Consider the following 21,365-nt stretch of genomic DNA (forward strand, 5'->3'; position numbering starts at 1 on the left):
GCAATTGTTTAACACTATATTTCAAGGGTAGTTATCATGCAATTTGCCCTTTGCATCTGTGTTCTCACCAGGTAACAAAAATTAACGTTTGATTACTAAAATAGAATATCAAGCCTTTTGAGAAAGCTGCTGGCACTTCAAAGCAAAGTGAAAAATCAGTGTCAAATCTAGAGTCATGCAATTCCCACTTGAACACAAACAGTTCCCAGAAGTGTGAGTAAAAAAACCAACAAGCTGATCAAAGGATCTGTGTAATAACACGGAATTCATATTACAAACATACCCTTTTTGGCACCCCATTATAAATCTTACAGAGGTGCTAGATTTATTTTCCTGTCAAACGTGTATGATATAAAATGTCTCGAGAACACCAGATGAGAAGTACTGCATTGAAATGGTGTGACCTCTAGGCCATGTGCTGATTTGTAACACAACCACAAAGCTGGGAAGATCCCTGGAGAAAACAGTTTTGCAAAACAGTATTTGCAAAAACTGCCTTTGCACATCCAAGCAGTCTCAATATATAATCGAAATAAATTTTTATTTTAACATTATAACAATTTATGTATCAGATTATGAAAAAATACTTTAAAAAGGAACCTTGGAAACTAAGTACAAATCCTGTCTTCAGTTCAGGGTTCCAGATGGCTCTGCAGAACCATTAATTAGGAAATACATTATTTTTTATCTGTTCTTAAAAACATAATTTTTTATCTATTCTAACAGTTGCTTATCAGACAGCACATTACACAGAAGGTAGCGCCATTGAAACCAATTAGTTTTGATTAACTCTTCATTTCATCCCCTGCCCCAGGGTACAGATTAGAGCAGCTGCCCACAATTTAGCCATGCCCATTCTCCTTTTTTGACCTAGCCTGCATGCCCTGGCACAGAACTGCACACGTCTGGTGAAATGCTTGGACAAATCATCAAATAACTGAGGACATTCATAGCAACGGAAGGCTTTCACACCTGGGAAATGCAACAGGCTTTTTCATTTTTGCCTGACAAAGTCATAGGTAAACAGGATGATGGATGGGGGGAGGGAGGTGACACCTGCACCTTTACTATGGCTTGCAAAAGTATTTAAACTGGGCTTAAGAAGCCAAGCAGTTTACAACAAGGTAAAACAATCAAGTATGCAAAGCTTCTAATGGTAAAATTTTATACTGAGAATGGGGTGACATTATTAATTTGACAGATTTTTAAAATTAGCAAAAATACCAGTATCTTTTCCTGAGTGGTGACTGGTGGGGAAAAGGGGCTGTGCAGTAAGAAAGTAACCAGTGCAACAAACTATACTACAAATAGTAAAAAACACAGGAAAATATTTAATCTTCTAGTTCATTTTACTGCATATATCAGTCTTTCACTTAACACTGCATCTATTTGCCAAGACATTATTTCAGTAGTATGGATGCTCTGCATTTCTCAATTCATACAAGTGTTAGGCAGATGTCTTTGCTGCCAGTGACATCCAACTCCCTTTGTCCTCTGGCTCACTGTTTCTCTAAATTACTCACCATCAACCACCTGTAGAAGACTGCCCTATTTATACTTGGCTATTTAGAAAAGAAAACAAACCCCAGTTCAACCCCATTCACCCCCTCTCATCTTTGAACAAGTGAATCAATGTATTACATCAGTGTTCTAACATCTGTCTGTGGTTAAAGTGAGCTGCTACTTCTACTGCTGTACTATCAGTGTGACAAACACCAAACTGCGGTGTATTCCGATCGGCAGCCTCTCTACAAGGCTATTTGTTTCAAAAGTACAACAATTTACAGTAGCAGATATGTGTTGTAACAACACAATTACAACCTCCTACAGTAGCTTATTGCTTATTTTTTCCAAGCTGTTGTTGCTACGCAATCACAAAGGCAGAAAATGATATTAAATTGTCTTTACAATGACCTGACAGAATCCAAAGTCTAAGCAATAAAGCACAAAACCTTTAAAAACTATAAATTCACAGTAAAGCGACACTGTATGATGCAAGCGCAAGTAAGGGTCCCCATCAAGTGATGAAGCGAGCCCACACTGAAATGCTTCATAACCCAGAAATCTGAGACTACGTAACTCAAATTACAAACAGATTTCTCTAGGTTCGACCAAACCTACACCACATACTGCAGAAAGTTGTTTATCCCATGATAAAAGCTGGTCAGATATAAAGAGCTCCATCAAAGGCATGCAAGAACACTTTAAAATAAAGGATGCTTAGTCGCAAAGATAAATAGAAACATTCTCTCCGAGTTTCCTGGTTTCCCTTCTCTCTACTGCATTCTCTAAAAGAAATGATAGATGAGATTTTCAGTGAGTCACCCTCAACTAGCGAGGCTAACCTCAGTTATGCTTCATGCAATAAGCACAAAATAACATATTAGAACAAAAGAAAACAAACAAACAAAAAAAAAACACAGAAAAGAACAGGCATACAGAAAGGGCAGACCTTTCCTCATAGTCCATTATTAAAAGTGCTATTTAAGAGATTATTTAGCTTGCTTCCCTGTGACAAGACTGAAGAGCACAGAAGTTGTCCTGGAGCCACCCTAGGCTATGCCACTCTGGTACCTTTGCTCTTGTGTCTTTATTTACTTTACCACCTCCCAAATATATTCAAGTTTACGAAATTCTTAGAGCTTTATTTTTCCTCACACATTCTAAGTGAAGGGCTCGTTCTCCAACTTGCACACTGGTGAAACAAAGGCAACAACTGTGGATGTGCAATCATTTGTGCCGGACTTCAGGTAACAAACCTTCCCCCAGTAAAACACACCCTCATTCAAAGCGCTGCAAAATCAGATGGGTACAATTCATTAATACGAATGAAAGAATCGGGGGATGGCGCATGCCTTCCTTCCTGAAGCAGCCTGTTTATTCTGTAGCTCTAATAGTTTGCATCAGCCACTGCTCAACAGTTTGTCTTTCCTACCTACTCAGGCAACGAAAGAACGGGTGGTATCTGTTGCTCTGGAGTTTGCTGTGCTGAGCAGGTTCAGAGCAGTTTCTCACGCAGGACTAGCACAGTTTTGCAGCAGCACAGGATTTATCCAGAACCACAGCAACCTTGCGAAATGGTTCCTATTTATTCCAGTGGACAGCTCTGGCTACACGGGATACCGCCGGCTGCCCTCGCAGCGCTCCGCCGCCACCCGCGCAGGGAGGCAGGTCGGCCTGCCTGGATGCCAGCGGCACGCCAGCGCTACCGGTACCCAGCCTGGCACGGCACAGCACGGTACGAGCCACCCGGCGCAGCTGGGAGCGAAGGGGCTGAGGCATCTGCAGCTCCAGGGGACAGTGGAAACCCCGAGCCCTAAGGGGTGCCGCAGGCCACCTCGCCTCAGCCCTGGGAGTGCCCGGTGTCAGGAACGCCAGGAACGGCAAATGGTTTTACCGGCGAGGATCCAGTGCATTCAGCTGCTCTCTCATCGCAACAACAACTGCACACTCGTTTCCTTCTTCACGAAGTGCCCCCCCAGCTCCTGGGCTAACCACGGGTGCACCCTTGCTCCACAGCCTCCCCTGCGGTCAGGAACACTCAGCGCGCTTACGGGTCCTCACCTGAACAACCGGTGCTCCAGCTAATGCTGCCGCCGCCTGGGCTGCTCAGCCAGCAACGGCAGGTAACGGGCAAGCCCGGCCCCTGCCCTCCCTCCGTCACCGGCGGAGAGCCCCGTGCTGCGCAGCACCGGCCACCTCCCTCGGCCCGCTTCAGCACGCGTTGGGCCGGGGCCGCCGTGCGCAGAGGTGCCGCCCAGGGCTCACGCTTCCCCCGGCAGCGGCAGCAGCCCGCGGCCACACGCCTCACACGCCGCGCTGCGCTGCCCTCCCCACCCCACGCTCCCCGTACCTGCCTCCTGCAGCTGCAAACACGAGTAGGTCCCGAGGCACCCGACCGCCGCCGGGCTCGGAGCGGGCGCTCATGTCCCACCCGCCCGGGAGGCGGCCCCCATCCGCCGCGCCTGCGGTCCTGGCGGAGGAGGGGCTGGCGGTGCTGGCCGAGGCGCACCGCGCGGAGCAGCCGGGAGGCGGCGCTGTCCCGCCGGGCGGAGAGAGCGGAGGGCCCCGGGAGCTGCGTGGCGGCAGGCGGCGTGGGGAGCCCAGCGGCGGCCTCCCGGGGCGGGGGGACGACACAGGGAGACCCACGCGGCTTTGTAGGGCGCATGAAGGGACGGGCTCATGGCGCTACTCGAGCGCTCAGACCCTGCGTATCTCGGACCACCGCCGTAGGGAGCGGGATTCCTCTGTAACAGAACCGGTGAAATACAGGAGATGGCTGCGGTGGATGAACCTGCGCACAGTTGGTTTGTAGCCTATTAGCAGGTGTTCTCAGCAAATCTACAGATATGTAAAAAAAGAAGGGGGAAGAGGGGCCCAAGCAAAACCATACCTGCTTATTGGTTTTGAGGTATTTAATTATGTTTCTCATTTGTACTAGCTGTCTGTTAGGTATGAATCCCTGCAAGAAGAATAATGATTATTTTCTGAATGGTCTAATTCATACAACTGTATGTAACTGCATTTTTTTTCAATACCTTTCCCTCCGAAAGACCAACCAAACAGCCATAGCTTTGGTCCTTAAATTAAAGAAATTAAGGTTCTCTCATTTTTTCTTATCCTAGACCTTACCCTGACAACTGTGTTTATTCATAGGCAGAGGTAGGAAATCAAATTGCAACACTGCAGCCTGAGAACTTACTGCGTTCGTATAGTAATAGTCATTTTTGGTGTAAGCAATCTTGACAGACCATTAGTGGTTGAAAAATGTGGGGAGATAATGGGCATCATCCAGCTGCTCCGTTGGAAAGCGTTTGTCCCAAAGCCAAGACTTGCACATCACGTAAAGCTTTGGCTATGTCTGGTTTTCCTGATACTTCACAGGGATACCTGTCTGCACACCTGTGATGAGTGCGTGTTTTCCTTAGCTTTTAATTCATTCAGGGTATCCTACCCTAAGGGCATTATTTTACAACAGAGAAAAATCCTTGTTAGAAATAGCACTCAAATGTGATTGCTACCTAAAAAACATCATCTTCCCTGCTTTCAGTGTGGCAAATGCTATTTTATTCAGAACCAATTTTAGCACGTTTTACAGGCTCAGAGATGACTTTGCAACAATGTAAATGAAATGTAACTTTAATGCATTGAGAAGACACTCATATGACATCGTTAAAGACAATTTCTTGTCCCTCAGTTTTTCAGGAAACTGATTTGTGTCACATAGGAAGCGCTGTTAGGGGAAAAAGAAATACTTTGAAACCAGCTATTTTTCCAACATACTTCTAAGCATCTCGTGAGGAATTCTGTGGAGATAGAGCAGGTAATTCACATGACATGACTGACACAATAAATACTTATAGTAATCCCCTCAAAATTCTCAGTTCCACTGCCAACACTTTTGTCATGCCCGTCCTACCTCCTGGATTCTGGTATCAGCCCTTCCATGCATATGCATGCACTGTTCTATGTATGGCAGCTCACTGACAGTGAAGAGCACTCTGTAAATTCACCATACAAGTTTAAAATCGTAGTATTTTTCACATTATAACTGCATTCAGCACCCTAACATTAAAAAAACAAACAAACAAAAAAACAACCCAAAGAAATTTGATGCTTTACCAAAACTTCCTGCAAAGTTCCTGCAAAAACCCCTCATGTCTTAAAGCAAAATAACAGATTATAAGTATTTTACAAATCATATAGTAAACAAAATTTTTGTTATCACACAAAAATAACTTTTCACTTCAAATGTAAAATGTCATACTGGTTTTCAGCCTTGATAGCTAGGTAGTTTCTTTAACATCTGTTTTTTTCTAGTTGTCTGAGAATGCCTGACATGAAAACGGGGTTTAATCATCATGTACGCATAAACATTATCCTACTTTTAAGAATACTTTTAAGCAGGATTAATAAGCCAAAGACTGTTAAGTCCAATTCATATTGAAGATCTTGTAAAAGCATATGGCTTCAATTTATTACTTTTGCAAATCTAGTGTTAAAATTTTTAATCGCTACTCCTTATTTCTTACACTATATGTTCCCATTTTATTTTCATAACACCTCTTGATAGCCAACATTTTTTAGTGATGAAAACAAAGACAGAACAATTAAATACAATAAAAAATGAAATCTTTATTCTTTTGGCTCAACTGTAATGTGATTTACTGTTCTGTATGGTAATAGCATTTTCCTGCATGCAGTTCACGGACACACAAGTCAATATTTTTGTAAAAGGAGGAGTCAACATCGAATTTTTGCTTGTGTAAGAAACAAAATGTCCTGATGTGTTCAATTATACAAGTTTGCTATTTAATTCCTGTGGAAAAAAAGCATTGTGGATCCCATATTATATTTTGAACAGTTCTAGTGCAGCATGAATCAACAAGAAGAATAGTCTATGTAAACAAACACTGGTAAAGATTTCATGAATAAAAAGACTACCTTGAAACTTCTGATGCAGGCAGTGCTAGAATTTTAAACAAGTCTTCCCCAACACATTTCAATTACAAGTTATATCTATTTGGAAGCAAGTGCATTTTGGACTCAGTTTGAAACTTATTTCACATTAAAATGTGTGCAAAAATACAGTACTAATAAAAAAGCAGAAACCTAAAGCTACCCCATTCTTTCCTTTGTTTCTTATTTTGTGAAGTTCTTGAATTAAAAAGTGCTATGGATAGAAAGTAACAAAAGTGACAGTGACATCAACCTGAAGATAATTCTCAATTCTTATTTTATGTACAAAATGCTGAAAAATAAAATAAAATGGTATTTTTTACAATATTTATATTTTCTTAGAAAATTCTATCCATGTATGTTTCAACAGATTAAGCAGTTTGCAACATATCCTGTACAGTCTGACTATACACCGTACAGTAGTCACTTAAAATTTTAGAATGCAAAGCAAGGAGCTTTTAAATAGCTGCAAACTATTGCTTGATGTCATGAAAGAATGACGACCAATTGAGCAATTTGTTTCACTTAACCACTGAGATATGGCTTCCCATATTAGACTTTTAACAGTGGAAGGAGTAAAATTACAGCAGCAAAGGCAAGATAAACATGCATCAGTGATAGCTTCCAAACTATCTATAATGGTACGGAATACTTTGTATCAGCTGTTGAAAGCTTGCAAACTACACTTACTGTGGTACATATTTGATGCAATAAATATTGTGCACAGGTCATTATTTGTTTGCTCAAACATGCACCACGGGATAAAATAACTATTTACATAGACGGTACTTTTTTAATCAACACATACAATGTCAACCTTGCTGAGAGCAGAAGATGGCTAAACGATACTGCAGGGTGAAGCAGAACAACTTCATAATCCTTAAGGTTTGCAGGTTTTTGGTAAATTCAATTCCCCAAGTTCAGGTAAGCCGTTTTCTACAGAAAAAAAATGGACGCTATGTCCCTTGGTAAATTATCTATGCAGTTTGTTCAACTACAGTTAGATGACTTATGAAAAAATAAAACATCTGTTCTATTATTGTAGACTCTATGGGACTTTACAGGCACATTAAAATTTGTCTGGATGAGATACTAGATGGATACTGTTATTAAGCACCTCAAAATATAGAGCCACCCTGAAACATGGAAGTAGTCAGACTCTGCTGCTTTGTGCGACGTCATGTTTTCCCATGCATGAACTACAAGTGCAGCATGCCTTCATGCAAATCACTTCTGTCTGTACATTATAGAGAATCCGAGAGTAGAACACCTGGTTCTCATACCCCCTTCCCCAACATAAAACCCATTTACAAAAATAGTCACATATAATAGTAAACAACCTGTGAATTAAAAAATGATAAGTTCACCAACACTGATTTTTGTAAAAATATGGCAAATGTGGCTGTTGAAATGCAAACAGTGGATACAATTTCTGTACTGCGTGTTTCACGTTAAACACAGAGATTCATAGGTTCGCACCTTTGTTTTTTTAACTGGTCCCTACAGTCTGATTGGCCATTTTATCTTCTCTTCAGCAGTGTCAGCTGGTAATAAAAACAACAACCTCCTGTCAAGATGTTACCCTGTTTTACAGAGTTGCAGTTTGATGACGAGGGGTCACTGTCTTGTTATAGGCACTGACCTTTTATATATATATATAATTATATATATATTTATATATGTAAAAACTGTCAGTTTGGCATGTACCTCCTACAGGAGTCCTGTTGACACAAATACATACTTTCTCAGGCTGTAAACAGTTTATCAGAAACAATTCTGTGTTACTTTTTACTTTCCCTGCTGTCTTTACCTTTATCTTCTTTTTCTGATTTGTCTTTTTCATATTTATCCTTGTCTGGCTTTGTTACACTATCATAGGATGGTGGGGAGGTTGTGGATGGGGTCATATCTGTTTTTTCTGGAGTAGAGTTCTCATTTAGTTTATCCATAATCATATCTCCTTTCATGGGCAGATTGTCCTCATCCTTACCTTTATCCTGATTAAATATACATGAAACTTTTTTGACTTTTTGCCTTAAAAGATGACGTCTGTAAGCACGCTGAATAATGACAGCAGATACCTCCTCCTGTTTTCTCTTTAATGTGGTGGTAATTGGCTCATAGGAGACTTTAGAAGGATTGGCTGCCATAAACCGATCTTCCATCTGTATTCTGAGGGCATCCATTTCCCCACTTTCCCCCAAAACACGCTTTGTGAAAGCAAACAAGATGTCGAGGCAGTGAATTCTGTCACCGCTTACCATGGGCAGATCCATTGCAATAAGCTGGACTTTGTTTGGTTTTGCGATAAGAAGAGGAGGATCTAATGAAGCTGCAAAATCTGACAGCTTACTGAACTCTATGAATTGTGTTGCATCGGGATCAAACTTCTCCCAGACTTCATAGAACATCTCAAAGTCATCCTCGCTCAAGGGTTCAGCGCTTTCTTCAGTAGCAACGCTGAAGTTCTCCAAAATCACAGCAATGTACATGTTCACCACTACCAGAAATGATATGATAATGTAGCTGACAAAGAAGAAAATCCCAACAGAAGGGTTGCCGCAGTCACCTTTCACAGAGCTCCCTGGATGATCTTTATACGGATCACAGTCTGGCTCCCCACTGTTAAGAATTGGAGCTAGCAAACCATCCCAGCCTGCAGATGTGGTAATTTGAAACAGGCAGATCATGCTGTTGCCAAACGTTTCAAAGTTGAACATGTCATCAATCCCAACTTCCCTCTTAACATAGGCAAAGTTGGACATGCCAAAGATCGCATAGATAAACATGACAAGGAACAGCAGCAGACCAATGTTGAACAAAGCAGGAAGAGACATCATCAAAGCAAACAGCAGCGTGCGGATTCCCTTAGCGCCTTTAATGAGACGCAGGATTCGGCCAATTCTGGCAAGTCGGATGACTCTGAATAGCGTTGGGGACACAAAATATTTCTCAATCATCTCAGCTAAGAACATACCTGTTGAAAACACAAGTTAAATTAGTAAAGATTATTATTACATTTAAAAACCACTTAAAAAACTTATCCTACAAACACTGTATAACTTTACGAATAGGATATTTGAAGAGATTTTAGAAATTAGCCGTTCAGCTGTTTTTACAAAACCCCTGTAAAACCTTACAAAAAACTTGTAGGTTTGGTGTGCTTTAGAAACCCATAAATCCCAAGAGAGATTCTGAAGTAATTTGCAGGATAAGAAAAGGCTGCATCAATTATATTTTTAAGTATTAATTGTAGGACTGAGTATGCAAAAAGATGCACAAATACAAAAAATTACTCTTTTTTAGGAAGAACTTATAATTAACGTATTTGGACTAGCAAATGCTAGGACCAGGCAGCTTTCTGTTGAACTGTAACAAAAAATAATCTCAATTAATCTGAAGAAAGAGCATACTTATAATAATATTAAAGTGCCACATAATCAAGTGATGGTATTCAAAGAAAATATGTATGTTTGAAGATAACAACTTAATCACACATGAAATGGTGTGACCACAAGTCTAGTATTAAATGACACAGCAATTCCAAACCTAAAGAAAGTGATGATAAGAAGGTTTCTCAGAACTCACTGAAGAGTAGAAGAATTGAGCATTATGTACCTCAAAGCAGAAAAAATAATTACATTTTTTTATTACAAAAAATTACAAAAAATAATTTGTTTCCATACAAAAATGGCAAGTTCTGAGAAGTTAAAATGACAGAATTTTTACTCAAGTTCTTTCATCTTTTCTCCTTTAGATAAAGCAAAGATTAGCAGAGCCATAGATTTATTACTACATTGGCTTCAGCTCTATTTCTCTGGTCGCTCACCCTAGCTCAGGCATAAAACCTCCCAGGATCAAACAGAAGTCTGAAGCAAGCTGAGGGTTTTACCCTGCTGTCCGGGCTGCTTGCATGCTAGCCTAGCAACAGCCCCACACAGATTCTTCTCCTGGATTTCTGATTGTTGGACTCTTCCTGCAACTGCCACTGCTAGTTTGTATCAAAATGGCCTTTCACATATGGGTTTGTTTGTATGCTGAGGAATTTCTACTGCATTCAGAATAAGTATCTAATTTCGACTAATGGAAAAGTGAGAGTTATGAAACCTATTGCTAAAAAATGTCTTACCGTGCTGTTCAGTTATCTAATGGATAATATAAAATCAGAAGAAATAAAACTCATGGTTGAACTTTCTAGTGACAGTATTGACCCAAAATATAAATAGACCTTACATGCCAAAAAAAGTGCCAGTTTCTGCAGAATTAGCCATTTCATAAAAATGAATTATTCTTACCTACTATGGAGAGAATGACAACCACAAAATCAAAAATATTCCAGCCTACAGTAAAGTAATAATGGCGAAGTGAAATCAATTTCAGGACAAATTCTCCAGTGAAAAGTACAATAAACACCAGGTTAATCCAATATAAAATGTTTTCCATGTCTTCACTCTGATCATCCGTTTCTACCATCATCGTGACCATGTTAAGGCAGATAAGTATCATGATACTGATATCAAATGCTTGTTTTGTCACAAAATCAAAGACCATGCCTTGGAATTTGTTCTGGGGAGGGAAAAAAATAAGATTCATTACAATACACATTGGGTAAAGTTTCTTTTCTTTGGAATTGCTACAAATTATCCAAATCTAGTAGGAAGGGGATTGCCTGTCTCCCATGAAGTGCTCCATTTGTATGCACTTTCTAGCTCGGACGTGTAAACACAATTAAATAGAAATACAAGTACTGTGTTTATAAGCATTAAAAGGATGATTTCAAAACATGCGTGGTGCATTTTTTTGAAGCTGCAAGGGAGACTTTGCCACCCAGAACCAGTGCACTGTAACATTTTGTGACACAGACTGTTAACTGAATGCTTAGCTTGGCAAAAAAAAAAACCCTAAAGTGGGTGAGTGTAAGCAGGCTGAGAGTTAGTAATGCTTCATTTGCCAGAAAACTCACAAAGTTTTCAAGCCCTGAATTCAGTACTCTTCATGCCACCAAAATTACCTTCAAAACAGCATCTTCCATTTTTCAACTATAGAGAATTTACTGATGGATGGGCTGGCCACTGAGCGGGTTCCACAATCTAAAGTAGAACTGAAGAGCTGGGAACACTCTGCTCCAGCCAAACCCTGCTCTGTAGTGCTAGGGTAGGCCTGCTGAGGAGAGCAAACTATTGCATGGATTGTGCAACAGGAGTGTGAAGGGCAAAAGGGATTATTTTTGAAGCAATGATAAAATAAGCTGCCCCCATACAGCAGTTTCAGAGTCCTCCTTGGTGATTGAAAAAGCCTGTACCCTAAGGTTTTCACGCATTTTGATAAATACACTGCTACATTTAATTGTTCTAATCAAACCAGTGTTTTGAAAAAATGCCGCATAAAATGCCATTGCCATCAGCAGAGAAATAATAAGGGAGAAAAGGGAAGAGTCTACCATATTCAGACAAAGAGAGAAAAAAAAATCTGATTTCATATGAATAAGGATTTTCTTATATGACTTTTTAGTTTACAACTCAATTCAGCCTAAGGCATAACTGAAACAACCCCAATTTTAAATAAACCTGAAAATATCAGAATCGATTTTTATTCTTACTGCTGGTCGAGGTATTGGCTTTTGTGGTTTCTTTGAACCCAGTTTTTTCATTGCATTGTAGTATTTCTTCTGTTCTTCTGTCATAAAAATGTCTTGACCTCCAAAGTAAACCAAAGAAACAAAAACTGGTTACAATCACATATTTCTATTGATTACTTATAAACAATACTGAATAGTAATAATCACTCTTGTTCACATTTTAATCTGTGGAAAAAGCCTGGACAGACATAAAAATGCCCTGTTATGATTATTAATACTTTCACAACAGAAGAATTGCTTTACATATTCCACTTTTAATGTTTGGGGTGTTTTTTCTGGGAGGCTTTTGAAATTGCATTGTTTGCAGTAAACCTTTGCTTTCCTTTGGGGACAGGGAGGCATAGAGGAAGGAGAGTATGCTTTTTCTGTTCTACTAAGCTTCATCAGTTATTACAGAGGCACAAACTAGTGAGATATTCTAATCCCCTTCTCTTGTTTTTCCTCTAGAGTAAATTTTGGCAAAATTTTAGAATTGACACCTATGGCAGCAAAGGAGAATTACAAAGTATCTGACAGTCATATTTTACGACCTCTTCTCCGTCCGCTGGGACAGGACTTGAAGAAGGAGATCCTGGAACTAATATGTGGAACAAGTAGAAAAAAAATAATTTCTCTCCATCTCAATCAATTTCAGCACTTGGATCCAACAGCATTTCCACCAGTCCGGTAAGACTTTGCATAGCCAGGTACTTTAGGTAAGTTCTGCAGCTGAAACACTGATACCTTCTGAGGCAGTGTTGACAAAATACAAAGACTAGTACAAATAAAGGTAATAAAAAGTTTATTGCTAGTGTTCAAAAATCTACACTGCTGAGCTCTGACACATGAAGGTAGTACAGCTAAGAGTCTTTACAGCTACATTCAGCTATTTCAGTGGTGTCCTGGGTTCACCTGTAGCAGTCATTTTTCTCCTCTTAGTAGCTGGTGCAGTGCTGTGGTTTCAACTTTAGTCTGAGCACAGCGCTGCTAACACACTGATGTTTTTAGTTGTTGCTAGGTAATGTTTACTTCGATCAAGGACTTTTTCAGTCTTATGCTCTGCCACTGAGGAGGGCACAGGAAGTCGTGAGGAAGCAGAGACAGGACCCCTGACCCAAACTAGCCAAAGAGGTATTCCATACCACAGCACGTCATGCCCAGTATATAAACTGGGGGGGAGTTACCTGGAAGGCCCAGATCGTTGCTCAAGTTGGGCTGGGTATCAGTTGGCAGGTGCTGAGTGGTTGTATTCTCTTCCCTTATTTCCCTTATCATTATTATTATTGGTGGTAGCAGTAGTAGTTTTGTGTTATACCTTAGTTACTGGACTGTTCTTATCTCTACCTGTGGGATTTACGTTCTTTCGATTCTCCTCCCCATCCCTCTGGGAACAGAGGGGGAAGAAGGGAAGGAGTGAGTGAGTGGCTGTGTGGTTCTGAGTTAATGGCTGGGCTTAAACCATGACAAGTGGTTTGTCTTTTTATTATTACAGCCCCAAATCCACACCTTTACAAAAATGATGTTTTTTCACTAACCATGGACAGACATATGTTGTCACTTGTCCATTAAACCCACATCAAGCCAAATCATATGCTTTAATAATTTAACATATTCAATATGCAGAGCCCATATTATCATAAATTTTAAAAAAGTGAATGAAATTATTGTGTGTGAACTGAAAACAAGCAATTTTTTAGCTTTCTTTTCAAAATAACAAGGAAGTACTTATCTTCTTTTTCTGCTGGTTGAAATTGTCTATGATGACACCAATGAAAAGGTTCAAGGTAAAGAATGATCCAAAGATGATAAAGATGACAAAGTAAAGATACATGTACAGGTTATCTTCATACTTAGGCTGATCCAAAACCTGCAAAAAAGGCGTAAAAACTAAACATTAATTTAACTGTGAGCACAGAATCAATATCTGGATAGAATTTAGGGCTTTGCCACTCCGATCTTTTCCTCTTATGGTCAAGTTCCCACGTATCTATCCCACTGATCTTCAATCTATGAAGTTACATTCTTGACAAAGAACTTGGCTATCAAACTTGGTAATTCATTTAAAAAAATGTAACTGGCTGATATGAGCATAGAATAAACACTGAAGGCTCTACGTCTACAGGCAACAGGAAACACCAGCCTATAAAGCTGTAAAATTTCTATGTATCTCATGGGAGGCCCCTGATGTGAGCTTGTGGAGCTTTCACTAGTATAGGTACTCAGGAAACTGTCCTGGATTATGGAAGAGAGGCATCCAAGCCATGTTTAGAGTACGTATATTTTCTTGGTACAGCTATGCATGTTTACTGTTACTACAACGGGCCTCCCACTGTGAGTGTAGCTTATCAGAAAATCTGGGGCTTTGCCAGTACAATTTATTCAATTTTTCACTCAGAATTAGATGACAACTTTCACCAAGAGCAAGAAGAAGGCAAAAGGGTAAGAAAGTGCACAGGCAGGCCTAGTTAAGAACAGGGACCATGCCCTTAAGAAAGGAGTCAGAGCTTGCTGAGCACAGTGAAAGTCTCAACTTTATAAAAAGATCAGTGCTACAAAAAATCATCTCTAAGCTGGGTATCAGTGCCTGTTTCCAAATGTAAATAATGCCTCAATGCACATAATGAAAGGAGGAAAAGGCATTTCACAGCAATAGATAAGTCTACTGTGGAAATGAGGAATTTGGTCCAACTGCACAATAGAGAACATGGAATTCTCTAGGAATGCTTCTCTGCCTTCTTTGTCTCATGTACTTTTCCTCCGGTTTCCATTTTCTGTAACTACAAAACTATAATAACTCCTTGTTCTCTCATCTTCACTGTTATTTCTGAAAGATGTTAAAATCATATTCTTAAATCTTGGAGCTTGCACAGTCAAAACAAATGGACTCACAGGACTATACTTACATTACGAGAATCCACAGCTGCATACATGATATCCATCCATCCTTTAAATGTAGCCTATAAACAGAACACTGGTGTTTACCTCATGCTTTTCCTGTAAAATGGCTTGTCAGAAACTTTGCTTGAGAGCTAAAGACTATGTTTCTTTAAGTGCTCATCATAAACACCAGCACAATGCAATATTAACAACTGACTCTTCCCTTCCATTGAATGTTTTACTCATATACAAGAATTGCAAGCAAATTCTAATATCTGACTGTAGACAACACAGCATTTATTAAGAGCTTTTATCAATTACGAATAATATCTGATATAAAACTTATTTTTCTGTGTATGAGGAAAGTAGGTACACTTGATACAGATTCAGTGCAGGCAAATTAGTTTTGAATTACATATTTTTTCTCATAGTCAGCATAGCCTCTATGCTTTGTATTATTTCTGTAGAGTCATGGATTTATCCCACATTATATAATTATAAACCAAGAAGTGAGAGACAAGATTTTCAAAAGCAAGAAATAACAGAAAATTAATTTTTACTGCTACAAGTAAACAACAGTGATATAGAAAGAGAAATAAAAATTTAAAAGTGGCGACTTACCACCTGAAGCAGAGAAAGATAACCAAGGCCTACATTATCAAAGTTAACTTTCACATTCTTCCATCGGGCAGTTTCATTGTTTTTTATGAGCTCCTCACATTGACTATAGTTGTTGATTTGGCTGATATCAAACCTCTCATCAGTTGTAGTGTTAACACAGTAGTAAAATTTTCCAGCAAACAGATTTACTCCCATGATACTGAAGATCAGCCAGAATATAAGGCAAACAAGAAGCACATTCATAATGGATGGAATTGCTCCTAACAGGGCATTCACAACCACCTACAGTATAAGGAGAGACAGCATAAGAACCCAGGCACCAGTCTCATAAATGCTTCATCAGACTTTCTTAAATGTAACACTCTATTTTAACTCTAAAAGCTGTGTTACACTTTTTTAATTGTTGAGAGTATCAAGTACAAAAAGCAGTACAGAGGAAAGACAAAATGTCAATGTAATTAGAAGAACAGCCATACAAACATTAGCAAGTGGTGGCTTTAAAGAATGGGAAAAAGAACAAACAGGAAGAATTAACTAAAAAAAAAAAAAAAATCACCTCACAAACAAAATCATCATATACTGTTTTTTTAATAAAATATCTACTTCATGTATGTCTGCAAAACCATATCCGTAATATTTCTAATGACTGATTGCAACAAAACCAATTTTTTTCTATTACATGTTTACTGGAGAAACAGTCAAAATCATTATTACTACTGAGCAAGTTTTTATTCAAAAGTGATTTTAAGATTTCTTTTAGATAAAACTGAGGGATATATGCATATTCATTTGAATGGTTATATATAAAATCAGAAAAGCAGATACGTTCATCTGAACACAGAATTGCTGGTAGAGTTCAGGCAAGTAGCAGATAAGACTTGAAGAAAGAAGAGACTAGACATAATTCCCAAATGAATTTTTGGGAAAATCAGGAAAGAAAAATAGGAAAATGAGTTAATGTATGATGATAAACAATGATAAAAAGCATGCCAGAATAAAAATAAAATAGTGAAGAAAATAAAATTAAGGAGAAAGTAGGTCCATTCTGAATGAGAATGATTTAATTAAAGATGGAATTGATAAACTGCTAGATTAGCTAAGTCCCATTTTAAATCTGATTTTAAGTCTAACAATACAGGATTTAATAACTATGGAGCACTGTTGTCACTTTTGCCAAAACAACTGAATCAGATCCTTAGAACCTAATGAAGACTTTGTTTTAAAAAAGCAGGACATTAAATGTTACGTAGATGTAATTGTTTATAATTCATTTAGTTTATACGATGTAGGTACTACAGCAGATCTCTTAGCACACTATGGTATTTACTTCTATCTGAAATACAGATGTGTAGCTTAGCCTCTAAAATATTTTGGTGTTACATTTGTATCTGCAGTTAACAGGTTTGATAGATTCAATTACTTGTAAAAAGTAGTCATTCCTTGCCATTTTTCAGAATAGAAAATAAAACCTTTGAATGTTAAGAGTAGGTGATGAACCACCACCATATACACCATATAGTAGATTGGGCTGATTGGGCTGAAGGAAAGGAGAAATACTTATTTTACTTTCAGTGCACCATTCTTGCCAAAACAATACCTCTTTGGGGTGACACATACTTTGGATAATAGGACCTCAACAAAATTGTTAAATTTAGGAACTGGATCAAATGAGGTCTCTTTCAGTGTAAATTACTCTCTGACTCAATAAAAAGCACAGAATGGTGGATGAAGCCCAAAGCTTCCATACTTTACTTTGCCACATATTTTAAATCAAATGTTGTAATAAGTGCTTATTTTATAATGCAGAAAGTAAAATATATAGATATAATTTTTTTATACTAATAATCACCTTATCAATACCTACTATAAATCAATAAGCAAAAATAATCTAGCATTTTTTCACTTATCAGCCAGGCAGAGAGGATTTCCTGACTAATGGATACATCTATTCAGATTATTTCAACAGTGCTGTTACTACCAGCTTTGTCAATTACATGACTGTGGAAGGCTGTGAGGAGTAGTTTGTCCTGAACAAATGAATAGTTTCATAATACTGGTGAATTAGTTAAAATTGGAATTCCATGAACTCACTGGTTTCAGTGGGAAGTTTGACTGGAATAATTAATGACAACATCATTTTTTCCCAGTTTGGGAATATTTTCCAAATATGTGTTAGTTATTATTTTCACATTATTTTTATTTAAAGGTGTCTCAGTTCTTCTACTTAAAATACAAGTAGAGGGTTTTTTAAATTTAATAATATAATCCATCAAGTATAATTATTGAGAGATAAAGGGATAGTTAATGAAGTGAAAATATTTGTCCTCAAGCTCTCAGTCTCATTACACCCAAGAATTTTGTTCCTCTTTCTGCTACAGCTACAGGTCCAGTCATATTCTTCTTTCTTTAATTGCTGGATTTCTACAGCTGACCTACTTTCTCTGTATTTAGTCTGAGTCCTAAAGCTATAGCAGGACCAGTATTTAATATGGATCATTTGAAGACACTGAAAACAAGGCTGCTGGGCATCACTGAAAACACTGATCCATTGGTAGCAGGGGTGTAAGAAAAGATGGCAAGGTCTGACAGCAAGTGAAAGTAGGGAAAGCATTAGAAAGACATTGAAAACATTGTTTACTGGTTAAAAAAAAAAAAGGAAGAAAAGGGTAGTATGCGCCTAGCACCCTAGCACCATACAGCAGTAAGTAATACTGCTTGGTACAGACCACAGACAAATTATGCTCCCACAGGTTACTTTCATGAAGTCCCAAGTGTAAAGTATATTTCCCTAGCAATAGTAGTGATGGGAAAACGCAGGGGAAACATAGTATCTTCCATAGGGGCAATGTTTTTTATTCAGTATTAGTCCAGGCAGACACAAGTCCTGAACCTAGGAAACAGCATAGTCGATTAAAAATTTTAGATGTGTGGAATGGAATTTCTTCGTTTTATATAGGAAGTATAATGCTCACTCTGGAAGTAATTTTAAGTATCTGTGCAAAAATGTGCACCATACTTTATTGTCATATTTTCAGTTCACAGATATTAAATACCCATTAAATTACTATGCCAGGAACAGACATCTTGAATTCCCATGTATCAGGCCTTAAAATTGTCTCACACTAATTTCTTCACCAGCTTGAGCTACTATATCTTTAAAGACAATAAGCCTTAATTTAATTAGTTTAAATGAAGCAAATGCATTATATCTATAGGAAAATTTCAAATTCAATGGTTAATTACCTGTTTAATAAAAGTTATCTAACTTCACCCACTACTTCTTATTATATCTTTTGCTGAAGGCATACATCTCCTCCTTATCTGGGTATTTTACAAAGAAACACAGCAGATCATGTCAAATCAGTAGGTAAAGTTAACACCAACATTAAAGTTATGGGATTGACAATCACCCATAAGCCTTCATGACAAAGTGTTTGATTTTAGCTTGCCACATTAGATTGCCACGTAATCAATTTACTATGCATATAAAATCTGTAATATTTTGTATTTAGGATTTTTTTCTTTGCTAATCATTTGCTCAAAAAACTCCAACAGCGAATGTGTTCTTTAGCAAGAGACTACTGATGTTTTAGATAGTCCTTATGTCTGATACAAGCATCTCAGATTTTCAAATTTGCTTTAGCAAAGTTAGTTCCAAACATTTGTTGGAGGCAAGGAAGTGGTATTTTCTATTTTAATTTATAACCTTCAATCAAAGCCTGTTGAAGTCTTCCCACACACACATAGAGCACCACATTTTCTTCAGAAGCTCACCAATTTGTAGTTGACTTATAAATTTGCTTATCAGTTTATAACCTGGGGTGCCCAAAGATCAGTGATTGCAGTAGGGAACTCACACAAGGATCCCTTTTAATTACAGCCATAGGGTTTCAGCTCAGGTGCATCTGCTGATTAGATTTATGTCCAAGGCAGACAGATGGGCCCTGAAGGTGTAAGTCAGACAACTTCTTTTGTCTGGATCAAGAGTTACATACCATCTCCAGCTGTTGAGTACTGCCCTTAAGAGAAACATTTTTGAGTTTTCATGTCATAGCAGAGCCCATAAGGTCTTTGTCCATTTCAGTGCACTAAGGAATTGATCTAAACTAATCAATTTGATTTTGCACTGGAATAGATTGAGAAAGCCTAGCTGGGCAGCAGAGAGTCTCAGGTGGGTGTTATAACCGATATAACAAACAGCTGGAGACAGTAACAAGAATACCCAACTGCCCACGGCAGGAGGGTTGGAACTAGATAATCTTAAGGTCCTTTCCAACCCTAACTATTCTACGATTCTATTCTATAAGTGTAAGCAAAAGTCTTCAGATATGTTTTCAGGCTGATTAGTGGTCTACAGATTATAATCAACAACTTAAAATCAATAGGGAAAGCAGTAACCCACCAATTTATGCCAGAAATCATAAAGCCAGCTCCATCTTTGATATGCTAGAAGAGTTTTAAATAGAATGCAATAGCTTTATTCTCAAAGAGGGGTATTTTAACACCGACAATTTACTTAGTAACATAGGAAATTGTTACAAAACTTTTAAACTGTAACAAAAATTCCCAGTTAATATTTACAGTATAGTGGGTTAAAAGATATTTGGTAGACTACGCATGATATTCTATACTGGTATGGAGTACACATGTGCATATGTATGTGTGTATATGTACACACACTTTTATGAGGAAGTATTTTTTTTTTTAAACTGTTCTGGCTATAGCAAGATTTATTTGTATGGGATAAATTCAGTTGTGTAGTAACATTGCATAGATCCATGCAGTTGATCCTCAGGCTCTCCAGGAAAATATGAAATAGGGTGAAAGGCCAAGGAGCCTCGATAAGTGTAACAATGTGTGCAATAACACATGAATTCATATAAGCAGATGAAGCCTTTTGCTTATATGTTAGTGATAAATGCAAAATATATACAATGATAGCGTAGCATTTCTGCATGGATTTGTCACTGATCATTCTGCATGCATGTATTTTTTCTATGCATGCATAGTTTCAGATTCTTTCATTTTGTCTTACCCTCATCCCTTCAAATCGTGACAAGGCTCTTAGAGGTCTCAAAGCTCTTAGTGTCCTAAGGGATTTAATCGCACCAAGTTCTGAGTAGCCCAAGGCATTAGCTGTTAAGCTAACCAAAGAGACCTACACAAAAACAGAAAGGCAATATTGCTCATTTAGCTCATATATCCTTTCGAACATATGGCGGGAATGATGTGTGCCCTGAACTTCTCAAGAAGATTCAAGGCTGGACCTCTTTCTCCAGGAATCCCTCTATAATGCAGAAAGGACTTTCAAGTCAGACAAAGTAGAATAAAAGTATATTCTAAGTACCTGTTGATGAAACCATGTTGGTAGAATGGTATAAAAAAAAGGCCTTCTAAATTCATATAAACCAGTCAACACTTGGTGGTATTTAAAGAAAAATGAAGTCACATGCAAAAAAGAAAACTCCCAAAAGCTGGGTGAATTAGAATGGTCAATTTAGTTCAGAATTTCCCATAGTATCTTCGGAACTTGACGAGCATGTAAAAGCTCTCAAAAAAACATATCCAGACCTGGCTTTTGGTCAAATGTAACTTTCTGTTGTCCAGAAAATCTTATTCAACAGCCATAGCTACCAGATCTGTTTATATTTAACCGGATAAGCAACACTGATAATCAACTGTTTGTTAGACAACGGTAGAGGCTTCATTGTTAGGCATATCCACATTTCATTAAATTCCCTGTGACTCCTTTAACCACTTCATCAATTCTGGCTTGCATAACGCTGGTCTG

General features: G+C 38.4%; 2 protein-coding genes and 1 long non-coding RNA gene across 10 annotated transcripts in view; 1 reads left to right on the plus strand and 2 right to left on the minus strand.

The window, feature by feature from the left end:
* Nucleotides 1-4,001, minus strand: part of CSRNP3 (cysteine and serine rich nuclear protein 3) — a 109,453-nt gene extending 105,452 nt beyond the window's left edge. The window contains exon 1 of one of the 3 annotated variants that reach the window (XM_061343561.1): nucleotides 3,854-4,001. The gene's annotated coding sequence lies outside the window, so the exon portion shown is untranslated. Of the gene's footprint in view, nucleotides 1-600; nucleotides 626-3,564; nucleotides 3,736-3,853 lie in introns of those variants that run through there. The other 2 variants (XM_061343570.1, XM_061343587.1) reach the window with 2 other exon arrangements.
* Nucleotides 4,002-4,158: 157 nt separating this feature from the next.
* Nucleotides 4,159-5,599, plus strand: LOC133224447 (uncharacterized). Its single transcript, XR_009728852.1, has 2 exons — nucleotides 4,159-4,411; nucleotides 5,198-5,599. It is a non-coding gene; the product is annotated as an uncharacterized LOC133224447 (long non-coding RNA).
* Nucleotides 5,600-6,118: 519 nt separating this feature from the next.
* Nucleotides 6,119-21,365, minus strand: part of SCN2A (sodium voltage-gated channel alpha subunit 2) — a 79,169-nt gene continuing 63,922 nt past the window's right edge. For all 6 annotated transcript variants that reach the window (XM_061343668.1, XM_061343648.1, XM_061343679.1 and 3 more), the window contains 7 exons: nucleotides 20,610-20,732; nucleotides 15,575-15,856; nucleotides 14,980-15,033; nucleotides 13,806-13,943; nucleotides 12,059-12,163; nucleotides 10,755-11,025; nucleotides 6,119-9,436 (listed from right to left, as the gene is read on the minus strand). In XM_061343668.1, the coding sequence (XP_061199652.1) occupies nucleotides 8,241-9,436; nucleotides 10,755-11,025; nucleotides 12,059-12,163; nucleotides 13,806-13,943; nucleotides 14,980-15,033; nucleotides 15,575-15,856; nucleotides 20,610-20,732 (2,169 nt within the window). In that variant the 3' untranslated portion in view covers nucleotides 6,119-8,240. The remainder of the gene's footprint in view (nucleotides 9,437-10,754; nucleotides 11,026-12,058; nucleotides 12,164-13,805; nucleotides 13,944-14,979; nucleotides 15,034-15,574; nucleotides 15,857-20,609; nucleotides 20,733-21,365) is intronic.

This window comes from Neopsephotus bourkii, unplaced genomic scaffold, assembly GCF_033783945.1.
Source record: "Neopsephotus bourkii isolate Nb327-2 ecotype Australia unplaced genomic scaffold, CSIRO-AGI_Nbou_v1 NB_196, whole genome shotgun sequence".
Taxonomy (NCBI): domain Eukaryota; kingdom Metazoa; phylum Chordata; class Aves; order Psittaciformes; family Psittacidae; genus Neopsephotus; species Neopsephotus bourkii.